The 15,486-nt window shown below is 45.9% G+C and overlaps 1 protein-coding gene across 3 annotated transcripts in view; it reads right to left on the bottom strand.

Moving 5' to 3' along the window:
* Positions 1 to 594: 594 nt before the first annotated feature.
* CDPF1 (cysteine rich DPF motif domain containing 1) overlaps positions 595 to 15,486 on the bottom strand; it is a 103,895-nt gene continuing 89,003 nt past the window's right edge. For all 3 annotated transcript variants that reach the window (XM_075602727.1, XM_075602726.1, XM_075602725.1), the window contains exons 2-4: positions 2,677 to 2,789; positions 1,935 to 2,046; positions 595 to 932 (exon numbers count right to left, since the gene is read on the bottom strand). In XM_075602727.1, the coding sequence (XP_075458842.1) occupies positions 813 to 932; positions 1,935 to 2,046; positions 2,677 to 2,789 (345 nt within the window). In that variant the 3' untranslated portion in view covers positions 595 to 812. The remainder of the gene's footprint in view (positions 933 to 1,934; positions 2,047 to 2,676; positions 2,790 to 15,486) is intronic.

Genomic DNA, 15,486 nt, shown 5'->3' with positions numbered 1-15,486 from the left:
CCGCATGAGCCTTTATTAAGACAATCTGACATACGAGTCTGGCCCTTACTGTCCTGATGTTGCTAAAAGACATGTTTTGTGCAAGGTATATATATTAGTACAGTAATACTGCATGGTACATGAAACCCGTCATAACACAACAATGTTTTTCTATCGCACACCAGTGAGCATGTGCAGTAAAAAGGTTTTGCCTTTGTTCTGTACAAAACATGGTTATTAGTTACAACTTGTTCATCATAAATTGATATCACGGTTAAAACGAAAGTGGAATTCCAAAGTGTGGGGAAAGAGTTTCAGGCGAGGAGAAACCTGCGTGTGCAGCCAACACCGCACAGACAAACAATTTCTTCAAAGGGCAGGTCTCCTCTAAGACAGAGATACACAGTAGAGCTCCACTCACACGTTCATAATGCAATTCGCCATTTAATATGGCAGCCAACAGTGGAAAGAACACATTTCAGGTCCCATATGGTCCTTCCGTGACCCGATTTAAAGGCCCATACGGGTCCTGAAACAGTCGTTCCACTGTTCTTGGCGGTCATATTAAATGGAGAACTTCATTATGAACGTGTGAGTGGAGCTCTACTTTGTATCTCTGTCTTAGAGGAGACCTGCACTGTGAAGAAATTGTTTGAAACTAAAGTGGTTAATAGTTACTGCATATCTTTTATCGCACACTAACGGGACCTTAGCAAGCGTCCAATCAATAGATGGATGCTGTCCCTGTGCTGTTACTTTCCACACATCGTGTAGTAATGGGGTTTGTGCATATTTCTGAAGATCCTCAATTCAAATCCGTTCTGTTTTGACACCTAAGATGTCGCCGGGAAATTCCTCTTATCCAAGTCCTGCTGGATCTCTGGAGGAAACTCCTCTCTGTGCTGGATCACACACGGTAGGCAAAATCTTCTGGAATAGAACAGACTGCATTCCTGAAAGTGGAGAAACAAAAACAAGATCTTCAGGACATCACTGCTCATCAGATTAATGAATTAAAAGATCCAAACAGATGTCTGTGAGTAGGGCTACCGGCTCTGCACTTCTTTAACCCAGGCTCTGTTGAAAAGCTGTGTAATGCGGCAGGCATAAGCTCATAGGGGATCCGTGTTAAAATGGATAAGAAGTAAGGAGTGACCCACTGTGCTCATTTGCATGTCATTACCCAGAATCCCTGGTTGCAGTGGAAGCACTGTCTGCTAAGTGACAATGGGGATGGACCATCACAGACCTGTGTGAGACGTGCTAATGCACAGCAAGTGGGATTTATTTTTTACTGTACGCTTATTTCCTAAACACTTCAAAATCAATAACTTGTTTTAAATTGGGACTGGATACAATGGGACAAATATACATTTCCTATGAATCATATGTTCTATGAATTATTTGAGTGTTTATTTATTCTCTGACTTCGTTGGACTTCTTCCATCAATATACTAGGACTTTGTGAAGGGCGCATTTTATGCAGGTAAATGTTTCTTTCAGTTACCTGTACTATGTTACTACAATGACACCTTCTGTATTTACCAACGTCTCCTGGTGGCAAAACCAGTAAATAAAACAGCACCATGTTTATCAAGGAAAAGGAACCCCATTGGAAGCAATGTTACCTTGGATAAATCTGGTGCTGATCATATGCTTGGGGTTTTGCCCCAGTTTTGGAGCTGGGAGGCTTCAGTAGACCAAGGGTTCTCAACTCCAGTCCTCAAGGGCCCTCAACAGGTGATGTTTTCAAGATATCCCTGCTTCAGCACAGGTGGCTCAATCAAAGACTGAGTCACTGATTGAGCCACCTGTTGGGGGCCCTTGAGGACCGGAGTTGGGAACCGCTGCAGTAGATAACTCCCCAAGTAGCTGAGCCTCTCAGAGTTACTGGGTCTATTCTCCTTATTATCTCACAAAATAGAAACATAAATATGAAATATTATTCCCCTTACTGTGCTGACGCAGACGGGTCGCTCACACACACTGCATTGGGAGCCAAGAATCAGGAACTTCTCTTTGTTGGGGGTGAACGGATCTTTCATTACAAAGCACTCGTCCAGGAGACTGCGAACATTTCAATGCAGTCAAATGTGTCACATCAATGATCTGTCAAACTTTATATACCACAGGCTTCCAGCCAATACAAGCACAATTGTACCATGTTCTTGAAATGTAGAATAGCCTAACAGGCACAGGATTTGGGAGTTATTCAGGAAACTGCCATAGTGACAATTGTGGCGCTTTCGATTCGCAAGGAAACGCCCACTCAAGTCCATGGGAGTATCCATGTGATAGTGCCGATCGGGGGACTATTGGGAGTTTACTGAATAACCCCACAAAGGGTAATTTATCAAAGTGTTATGGCTTCCAAACGGGTGCTGAAAACAGCACTAGGGTGATCAGAGAATAAAATAATCTAGATTTTATTTACACACATACATAGGTCTATGACTGTTAACGTGCCTGTACACTAGCAGCAGTTTGGCTGGAGGCATTGATAAGTAAAAATAATGCCCGCATGGATCCTTCCGATAAAGAGTCTAATCTACATTTTAACAAAACCTTATACAAAGGCAAAAAAAAAAAGGAATACATTAGTAATTTCATCGGATGTAAGTGACACAAATATTAATTTAGGAGGCAACAAAGAAAAGGTGTGTGTGTGTATACAATGTTAAATATGATGTTACTTACATAACTGAATGTGTATTTGGTGGCTTCTGCCCAAAATAAGTGTATGGGGCAGATAACTTGCATAGGTGGCATTCAAATATTCCTTTTGGTTGATGAGATTCATCAAATTCCATCTGTGAACGAACGTAACGACAACTTTAATAATCATAACTATTAGGAGGTACAGGGCAGTATTTACTTGTGGTGCTAAATTATTAGGAACCCCATGTCGCTCAATAGATAAAGCGTTCAAAATTAAAACGCACTTACTTTCCAAAATATGAAGCCCCAGACCTAAAGAATTAATATCCATGTAACCAGAGGCGGGGGAAACAGCTGCCCCATGAGAAGAACATTAGAAGTCCTAAAATGATGCAAGTGTATAGTGTCTGTATAATACACATTTCCTCCTGGAAGACACCTTACGGGCCCGTTCAAGTGATAGGGCCATAATGGAACATGTTTACCAAGCCTTGCTACCATGGAAGACACCTTACAGCCCCTTCACTTGGATGGGGTGTAAGGGGCACATATGAGACAAAGTACCCAACATATAGATCCAAAAGATCTCTCTAAGGCAGAGCCTCTTGAATCTATCTCCTCAGTGGAGGCGGAATATGTTCCAAACCCATGATGGTAAGAGAAGTAGGATCCTTGTGATGTACAGAAGAGATGCTTGGATAGACTGGGTGCTAGGTTCCCATGGATAATGTTACGTCTCTGTTCTAGGAAGCCCGTGCTAATTGCACGAATAGTGCGGCCAACATACTGTAGGCCGCACGAGCACGACACCAAGTATATAACGAATGAGGATAAACAGTCAATAAAACCCTTCACTTCATACACAGAACCATTTGCGTGTGATCAAATGTGAATGTGTGGTGACCAGGTGTTTGCACGTGAGGCACCGCCCTCTCTCCCACATTTGCGATTTCCTCGATCATGAATGTCAGTTAATTCCCCATGAGTAAGCTTCTTCAGTTTACTTGGTGCCAATAGATTTTTAATATTATTTGCACGTTTATGTGTAAAGGTGGATACACGTGGGGAGAGAGGAGCCTATAATAGGGTCACTCAAAAGGATATTCCAGTATCGCTTGAGGATCCCTTTGATGGAGGGGGCAGCTGAATTTAATTTAGTTATAAATCGGGGACAGTTATCGTGATTAGAATCTAAATGTCCTTTTATTTCTAACCATCCTGATAAATATTTAGTTTTGGATTGTGCCAAAATGTGGCCCTATCGGCCTGTCTCACACCATCAAGAGCCCTCAATACTGATTCTTTGTCATAACCTTTGTCCAGAAATATCCTAACCAGAAGTTGACATTGTTCATCGAAATCTTCACTGTAAGTGCAATTTCGTTTAATTCTATAAAACTGACTCTTTGGAATATTTTCCAGCCATTTCGAATGATGGCCACTAGAGGCATATAAATAACTATTTACACTCACCTCCTTAAAAGTATGTTTTTGTATGGATTCTAGTATCCCCTGGATGGATGAATAACTCTATATCTAGAAAATTTACATGAGAAGATATATATGTATATGTGTATATGTATATGTGTATATATATATATATATATATATATATATATATATATATATATATATATATATATATATATAGTGACACTGTGTGCTCATTTGCATGTCATTTCCCAGAATCCTTTGCTGCAGTGGAAGTGCTGTATGCTGGGTGATAATGGGGAAAGGCGGGGTTGCAGACCTGCCTAAGACATGCAGATGAGCATACAGTTATATTTGCATATATATATATACAGGCATACCCCGCTTTAAGTACACTCACTTTAAGTACACTCGCGAGTAAGTACATATCGCCCAATAGGCAAACGGCAGCTCACGCATGCGCCTGTCATCACGTCCTGAACAGCAATACCGGCTCCCTACCTGTACCGAAGCTGTGCGCAAGCGGGGAGACTATAGAGCCTGTTACAAATGCGTTATTTACATCAGTTATGCATGCATATAACGATTGCCGTACAGTACATGCATCGATAAGTGGGGAAAGGTAGTGCTTCACTTTAAGTACATTTTCGCTTTACATACATGCTCCGGTCCCATTGCGTACGTTAATGCGGGGTATGCCTGTATATATATATATATATATATATATATATATATATATATATATATATCTCGATTTCCTCACTCCTATTTTGAGGTCAATGTATTTGACTAAAATAACACCATGCAATACACATAAACATATTATGCCCACAAAAGATTGGGAAGCTTTGATCTGTAGTAGATGATCCATAAATGTAACAAAACAAAATGGTAGAACTGGCTCACAGCTAATATCATACAGGTTGCAAACCCTTTGATACGAACAGCAGTCCCATTCACGGCTTTCATTCCAAAGTCGTTGGTGGGTAGCAGAATATCCATGAAAGAGACGCACACTCGCTGATGCAATGCCGAAGCCTTAACTAGATCTTATATTCCAACTTTTAAAGGCGGCTCCGCACGTGTGCGTGACATTGTCTTTTTATTTACACGTATGATTTGCTCTGCTCTACAGGTAAAAACAGCATAGTTGATTAAAATCCCCCAAAATGTATTTATTTATTTTATTTATAAAATGTGTTACCAGGAAGTAATACATTGAGAGTTACCTCTCGTTTTCAAGTATGTCCTGGGGACAGAGTTATGCCAATGCCAATATCTCTCAAATATGTTCTTCTTTAGTACTTACTAGAAAAGTATATTTGAAACTTTTAGCAATTGTTTATTTATTTATTTAGATATTTGACCTATAAATGATACTTTGTGCATGGCATTAAATTGGACACACATTTTGGGTAAGGGATAAATCTGTGCAATTAAGCAAATGAATAACAGACTCTTGTTTGGCAAGTACCTCCTCAACTTCCAAATTACCTGGTGACCCCAACACTACCCTTGAATAAATATGAAAGGTAACAGCCGTAATAATTATATACTTGCCTAAATCCAATCACATTTGTGTAAATGACACATGAACCTAGCAGTTCCCAATTGTTATTATCACACATAGATATGCATGGGTTGTTGTTGCAGTGTTTGTTAAAATTATGAGGGGGGGGGAGGAAAGGATGACTAGAGCAAAGACTCCCAAACAGCAAGTCACTGGAGGGCAAACCCCTAAAAAATAAAATGGAACATTTAATAGGAATCATTAAAGCAGAAATCACAATAATTAAAAAGGTGATTGGGTGGAAAATATTCCCACAGAAAAGTGATATATAAGAGGGGACATTCAATACAAATAATGCTTCAATTAACAGTAACTAGCCAGTAAAGAAACATGCCCAATTAGTAACAGCATGACAGGGAAAAGATTCTCCGATATGCAAAAATCATTTTGTAGGTGGATCAGATATAATATTTCTCCAACTAATTAGATGGATAACAGAGGGTGAGAGGTCTGATGTGTGTGTGTGTGTGTGTGTGTGTGTGTGTGTGTGTGTGTGTGTGTGTGTGTGTGTGTGTGTGTGTGAAAAACGGGCTGCAGGTGTGTGTGTGTGTGTGTGTGTGTGTGTGTGTGTGTGTGTGTGTGTGTGTGTGTGTGTGTGTGTGTGTGTGTGTGTGAAAAACGGGCTGCAGGGTGTGTGTGTGTGTGTGTGTGTGTGTGTGTGTGTGTGTGTGTGTGTGTGTGTGTGTGTGTGTGTGTGTGTGTGTGTGTGTGTGTGTGTGTGTGTAAAACGGGCTGCAGGGTGTGTGTGTGTGTGTGTGTGTGTGTGTGTGTGTGTGTGTGTGTGTGTGTGTGTGTGTGTGTGTGTGTGTGTGTGTGTGTGTGTGTGTGTGAAAAACGGGCTGCAGGGTGTGTGTGTGTGTGTGTGTGTGTGTGTGTGTGTGTGTGTGTGTGTGTGTGTGTGTGTGTGTGTGTGTGTGTGTGTGTGTGTGTGTGTGTGTGTGTGTGAAAAACGGGCTGCAGGATGTGTGGTGTGTGTATATATGTGTGGTGTGTGTGTGTGTATATATATGTATATATGTGTGTGTATGTGTGGTGTGTATATATATATATATATATATATATATATATATGTGTATATATATATATATATATATATATATATATATATAATGTGTGGTGTGTATATATGTATGTGTGGTGTGTATATCTACTATATATTTCTGAAATGTCTGTATGTTTGTCTGCATGCCCTGTGTCCCTAGGGCCAATCGCATTGCACCTTTGGCCTGTCACTCCACCTCAACACTGTCCCACCCCTCACCACACTGTCCCACCCCTCACTGACTCTCATTGGCCTTCGGCCAACACCACTGCCACACTGTCCCACCCCTCACCCCACTGTCCCACCCCTCACTGACTCTCATTGGCCTTTGGCCAACATCACTGCCACACTGTCCCACCCCTCACCCCACTGTCCCACCCCTCACTGACTCTCATTGGCCTTTGGCCAACACCACTGCCACATTGTCCCACCCCTCAGTGACCTTTGGGAATGCTTCTAAGCACCTAACACTCACCGCACTGCCTCTTACAAACACCCCCCTCCACCACCACCCCCCCAACCTCATGCACCCCCCTCCACCACCACCCCCCTCAACCTCATGCACCCCCCTCCACCATCACCCCCCCCCAACCTCATGCACACTACAAACGCACGCCACAGCTCTCCCGCTACTGCAGCCCATCACCAACCCCCCTCACCCAAACATACAACGCACGATGCTCCATCACCCCCCCCCCTCACACCAACAGCAAACGCACGCTGCTGAACATACAACGCACGATGCTCCATCACACCCCCCCCCCCCTCACCCGAACATCCCCGGAGCACACCCAAAACTACCCCACCCCCCTCACCCATACATCCACCGCACGATGCTCCTCCGGAGCCCCTCACCCCCCCCCCCCCCCCCCACCATCCACCGCACGATGCTGCCCCTCACCCCCCCCCCGGCCCTGTCCTTCACCCCCCCCCCCCCCCAGCCCGGCCCCCCCCCCGGCCCTGCCCTTCACCCCCCCCCCCGGCCCTGCCCTTCACCCCCCCCCCCTGCCCTTCACCCCCCCCCCGGCCCTGCCCTTCACCCTCCCCCCCCGGCCCTGTCCTTCACCCCCCCCCTGCCCTTCACCCCCCCCGGACCTGCCCCCCCCCCGGCCCTGCCCTTCACCCCCCCCCCCGGCCCTGCCCTTTACCCCCCCCCCCCCCGGCCCTGCCCTTCAACCCCCCCCCGTCCCCGTCCCTGCCCTTCACCCCCCCCCCCCGGCCCTGCCCTTCGCCCCTGCCCTTCGCCCCCCCCCCCGGCCCTGCCCTTCACCCCCCCCCCGTCCCTGCCCTTCACCCCCCCCCGTCCCTGCCCTTCACCCCTGCCCTTCGCTCCCGCCCTTCGCCCCCACCCTCCCTGCCCTTCGCTCCCACCCTCCCTGCCCTTCGCTCCCACCCTCTCTGCCCTTCGCTCCCTGCCCTTCGCCCCCACCCTCCCTGCCCTTCGCCCCCACCCTCCCTGCCCTTCGCCCCCACCCTCCCTGCCCTTCGCCCCCACCCTCCCTGCCCTACACACGTACACACACGTACACACACGTACACACACACGTATATACACACACACGTAGGCACATGTATACACACACATGTAGACACACACGCGTAGACACACACACGTACACATACACACGCAGGCACACGTAGACACGCAGGCACACGTAGACACGCAGGCACACGTAGACACGCAGGCACACGTAGACACGCAGGCACACGTAGACACGCAGGCACACGTAGACACGCAGGCACACGTAGACACACGCAGGCACACGTAGACACACGTAGACACGCAGGCACACGTAGACACACGCAGACACGTACACACACGTATACGTAGACACACACGCACGTGTACACACACGCACGTGTACACACACACACACACACACGTGTACACACACACACACACGTGTACACACACGTGTACACACACACACGTGTACACACACGTGTACACACACACGTGTACACACACACACCCACGTGTACACACACACGTGTACACACACACACACACACACGTGTACACACACACACACACGTGTACACACACACACACGTGTACACACACACACACACACACGTGTACACACACACACACGTGTACACACACACACACACGTGTACACACACACACACACGTGTACACACACACACACACGTGTACACACACACGTGTACACAAACACGTGTACACACACACGTGTACACACACACGTGTACACACACACGTGTACACACACACACGTGTACACACACACACACACACACGTGTACACACACACACACACGTGTACACACACACACACACACACGTGTACACACACACATACGTGTACACACACACACGTGTACACACACACACACGTGTACACACACACACGTGTACACACACACACGTGTACACACACACACGTGTACACACGTGTACACACACACACGTGTACACACACACGTGTACACACACACACACGTGTACACACACGTGTACACACACACACGTGTACACACACACACGTGTACACACGTGTACACACACACACGTGTACACACACACGTGTACACACACACACACGTGTACACACACGTGTACACACACACCTGTACACACGTGTACACACACACACACGTGTACACACACACACACACACGTGTACACACACACACACGTGTACACACACACACACACGTGTACACACACACACACGTGTACACACACACACACACGTGTACACACACACACACGTGTACACACACACACGTGTACACACACACACACACACACGTGTACACACACACACACACACACGTGTACACACACACACACACACGTGTACACACACACACACGTGTACACACACACGTGTACACACGTGTACACACACGTGTACACACACACACGTGTACACACACACGTGTACACACACACACACACGTGTACACACACACACACACGTGTACACACACACACACGTGTACACACACACACACACGTGTACACACACACACACGTGTACACACACACACGTGTACACACACACACACACGTGTACACACACACACGTGTACACACACACACACACACACACACGTGTACACACACACACATGTACACACACACACACGTGTACACACACACACACACACACACGTGTACACACACACACACACGTGTACACACACACACACACACGTGTACACACACACACACACGTGTACACACACACACACGTGTACACACACACACACTTGTACACACACACACACACACACGTGTACACACACACACACACACACGTGTACACACACACACGTGTACACACACACACACGTGTACACACACACGTACACACACACACACACACGTGTACACACACACACACACGTGTACACACACACACACACGTGTACACACACACACACACGTGTACACACACACACACGTGTACACACACACACACGTGTACACAAACACGTGTACACACACACGTGTACACACACACGTGTACACACACACACGTGTACACACACACACGTGTACACACACACACACACACACACGTGTACACACACACACACACGTGTACACACACACATACGTGTACACACACACACGTGTACACACACACACACGTGTACACACACACACGTGTACACACACACACGTGTACACACACACACGTGTACACACACACACACGTGTACACACGTGTACACACACACACGTGTACACACACACACGTGTACACACACACACACGTGTACACACACGTGTACACACACACCTGTACACACGTGTACACACACACACGTGTACACACACACACACACACGTGTACACACACACACACACGTGTACACACACACACACACGTGTACACACACACACACACGTGTACACACACACACACGTGTACACACACACACGTGTACACACACACACACACACACGTGTACACACACACACACACACACGTGTACACACACACACACACACGTGTACACACACACACACGTGTACACACACACGTGTACACACGTGTACACACACGTGTACACACACACACGTGTACACACACACGTGTACACACACACACACACGTGTACACACACACACACACGTGTACACACACACACACGTGTACACACACACACACACGTGTACACACACACACACGTGTACACACACACACGTGTACACACACACACACACGTGTACACACACACACGTGTACACACACACACACACACACACACGTGTACACACACACACATGTACACACACACACACACGTGTACACACACACACACACACACACGTGTACACACACACACACACGTGTACACACACACACACACACGTGTACACACACACACACACGTGTACACACACACACACGTGTACACACACACACACTTGTACACACACACACACACACACACACGTGTACACACACACACACACACGTGTACACACACACACGTGTACACACACACACACGTGTACACACACACACGTACACACACACACACACACGTGTACACACACACACACACGTGTACACACACACACACGTGTACACACACACACACACGTGTACACACACACGTGTATACACACACACACACACACGTGTATACACACACACACACGTGTATACACACACACACACACGTGTATACACACACACACGTGTATACACACACACACACGTGTATACACACACACACACGTGTATACACACACACACACACACACACACGTGTATACACACACACACACACACACGTGTATACACACACACACACGTGTATACACACACACACGTGTTTACACACACACACACGTGTATACACACACACACACGTGTATACACACACACACACGTGTATACACACACACGTGTATACACACACACGTGTATACACACACACACGTGTATACACACACACACACGTGTACACACACACACACACACACGTGTATACACACACACACGTATACACACACACGCGTATACACACACACGTGTATACACACACACACGTGTATACACACACACACACGTGTATACACACACACACACGTGTATACACACACACAATGTATACAAACAAACATGTATACACACACACACACACAAACATGTATACACACATGTATACACACACGTGTGTATATATACACACACACACGTATACACACACATACACTATCCCCAGCACCACCACATCAGCACACCGGTATCCCATGCCCCCCCCCCCCCCCAGCACACTGGCATTCTCGGCTCCCCACCATTCCCAGCCCCCATCAACACCATCAGCACCCACACATTGGCACCTTCGCACCTCCCCATCGGCACACCCACATCCGCACCCCCACATCAGCAACAAACCCTCCCAAATCAGCACACCGATACAATCACCATCAGTACAGCCACAGCAGCAGTACCACCGCACACTGCCATGGGCCGCGTGGACCACTCCCCACCCAAATGCCACCCCAACACCACAAACATCACGGGCAACGCCGGGGCTCTCAGCTAGTATAAAATATGTATACACATTTTTGTGCCTAATCCCAGGATGAAAAATCTCGCTATGCAAGACACAAGACATCCCTTCATCTGTGACAGCGCAATTCTTTTCTATTTGTGTACTATTCACACAATGACCTTGGATAACTTTGACCTGAGCCTGGTGCGCTCTGCGGCTCCCCTTCTGAATGGATGTAAGATGTGTGTGGGAACTGTGCATGGATCTGGGAGTGTGTGTGGGAACTGTGTGTGTGTGTGTACGGGTCCGGCAGTGTGTGTGTTGGAACTGTCATGCATCCGGGTGTGTGTGGGAACTGTGCATGGACTCGGCTGTGTGCGTGTGTGTGTGTGTGTGTGTGTGTGTGTGTGTGTGTGTGTGTGTGTGTGTGTGTGTGTGTGTGTGTGTGTGTGTGTGTGTGTGTGTGTGTGTGTGTGTGTGTGAACTGGGCATGGATCAGGCACGGTGTGTGGAGGAATTGCGCATGGATCCTGCACGGTTTGGGAGGAATTGCGCATGGATCCTGCACGGTGTGGGGAGGAATTGTGCATAGATCTTACCAGCTTTATGAGAATTATGTATGGATCCAGCTCTTACTCACACACTCCATTAACAGACAAATGATCTAACAAGGCTCTGTTACTGTATGTAGTGCCAGTGAGCTGTCTAGATGCACAGCTGGCAAGATAAGTGCACTGGGCATTCTGTCTGTCTGTCTGTCATTTATATGTCTGCTTTCCCTGCAAATGGTAGAAGTGAGAATGAGAATTTCCTGAAGCAAAACCTACAAAATCTCTTACATTTAAATTGTTTAAGACAGTCAGACTATAAATTCTATTAATTTGATGCCACATAGGAAGTATTAAGTAAGTATTCCCAATTAAACATAGACAGCTGATACAATACATTTATTCAAAATAATGAATAACAATTTTTCTGATATCTTACCAAAAGCGATGCCAAGGATCTTAACATTGAAGTCACAATATAATAATATCAACTCACAAAACACATTTCAAACTAATTTTTATCGTTTCTTCGTTAGTCTTAAATTAATGACTGGTCTTTCGCTCAAAGGGTACACAAAATTACTAATTATACAGACGATGTAGGTTTCAACATAAGCTTCCCTATGTACATTGCTTTAACAGATATAATATTGTAGAATACAAGGCACTCACCAGCCTGTAATTAAGTGGTAAAACAATATAGTTTATTCTTATAACATACAGTAGATCGACGTTTGAGTGCCCTTGGGAGACCTTTTCCAAGGGCACCGAATCCTTGATCTATGTTATAATAAAATATATCTTTGACACTTAAACAAGAGTCTGTGATGTGAGTGCCACTTCACTGTAATTATATATATGCAAATGAATATACAGGAATATTTACAGTTGCTTTATGCTTTACTGTGGAGGGTTTTTGTCACTTTTTTTACCCACCATAACCTTAATAAGTGTGGTGATTACCGACTCTTATCTCATTTGAGCAAATGCCAGCAACCAACCTCACACTGATGATACCCATCAAGGTTGAAACATGTCTGTGAGTGGGTTTACTGGCTTTGCATCTCCCAAGCCCTTGCTTAAAAGCTGTGTCTAAAGCAGCATGCAGTGGTTAAGGGTTGCTCATGTAATGTGAGCTTGAGATAAAAGGTGGCAATGTGTGCTCATTTGCTTGTCATTTCCCAGAATCCCTTGCTGCAGTGGAGGTGCTGTGTGCTGGGTGATAATGGTGAAAGACAGGGTTGCAGACCTGTCTAAGACATGCAAATGAATATACAGGAATATTTACAGTTTATATATATATATATATATATATATACATATATATATATATATATATATATATATACATACACACACAATTATATTTTGTAATATATATCTCAGACACGCAGATATGATGGTGTGATCTTTCCATTGACTCTTTTGGTCTTTAATCCTAAAGACTGCTCCTGTTGTTCATCCGGTTTCCCGTATAATAAACTGCTGAAAATATCTTGCGGTTTTTTTTCCGGAACGTTTCTAGTTAACAAGGCCCAAATCATTCTCATTTTATAAACTAAGCCCCCACTTTATTAATGTCTGTGAGTTGGAAAGCTACGACCTTGCTAGATAATGATATGAGTATCCATGTCAGCCTCAAATTGGTGGTTTGGTGGAGTTGGCTTTAAGTGGCACTAAACACATCCACAATCACACTTAGCTCCACCAGGGAGCCATTTTGAATCGTGAGTGATGCGATGTAATGGCCAGGGTCGGTATAGCTCACGTTGACCTTGTAGTTGTAGTAGGAGGAACAGGTGCTACGGAGACCCTGAGGGTAGGCCTCATCCTCAATCTCTGTGTGATAATTACTGGGTATCACGATTCCGGGTTCCCCTTTCTTGCTGAAGAACTGGTACTTCCAGGCGGTGCTCTTCATCTTAGCACACCAACCGAACTGCACCAACACATACACGTATATTGGGGGAGATTTTGAAGAGTTTGACATCCTGTTGAGCTATTGTGATTGTTAGATTCTGGTGCAAGCAGCTAGGAAGGGAGCAGAACACTGTGTAACAATTGATGGTAATGACGCTCCCTGTGACTACCGCAATACTTTCGGTGCCAGACCAAAGCGAAGTGCCAGAGAACCAAATGTCGTTCTTGTACCAGTTACATTTGGGTGGTTTGGTGGCCCCCTCTTCTGTGGAAAGTATGGAGGATGGTTTGTACCCAAATGCATTAACAGCTCTCCACAAGCAAGACAACATTATATCGCTGTCTTGACGGGTATAGACCCTCCCCTGGGTGTCTGAGCAGGTAATCATCAGTGGTGGCGGCTTAACCACTTGAGCCAGGCTCACAATGAGGAGAATCAGGGAGAAGTAGGAGCTGAAGAACAGCAGGTGAATCATTCTTTCCCTCCAACAGCGTGGCTCTAAATGGTTTCCAGGCGTGACAGAGAAGCGCGGCGTGCCTGGGCTGTAACGGTCCTGTACTTCACAGTTCAACACGTTTATTTTTTTTATTTTTTAAGAAAAGGCAGGTTGTGCTCAATATGCGCACGCAACTAAATCCACGTGACACGGACCCACCACGGGCTCACGCGCATGCGCTTATCCAAGCCAAGCGTAAATTACAGACAGAGGTGACATTACTATTCAACTATAAAAAGCCAGGGGAAAGGACTCAAATCTGTAGTGGATCACATTGTTGTGAATAAGTATCCAGCTGTGTCCTGGAATTTGATATTGGAAGCCTAAATGCCATTAGCATACATTTTCTTT

The sequence above is a fragment of the Ascaphus truei genome, chromosome 5, assembly GCF_040206685.1.
Source record: "Ascaphus truei isolate aAscTru1 chromosome 5, aAscTru1.hap1, whole genome shotgun sequence".
NCBI lineage: Eukaryota > Metazoa > Chordata > Amphibia > Anura > Ascaphidae > Ascaphus > Ascaphus truei.
The sequence above is the reverse complement of the archived record's forward strand: the minus strand, read 5'-3'. Positions and strand labels throughout refer to the sequence as shown.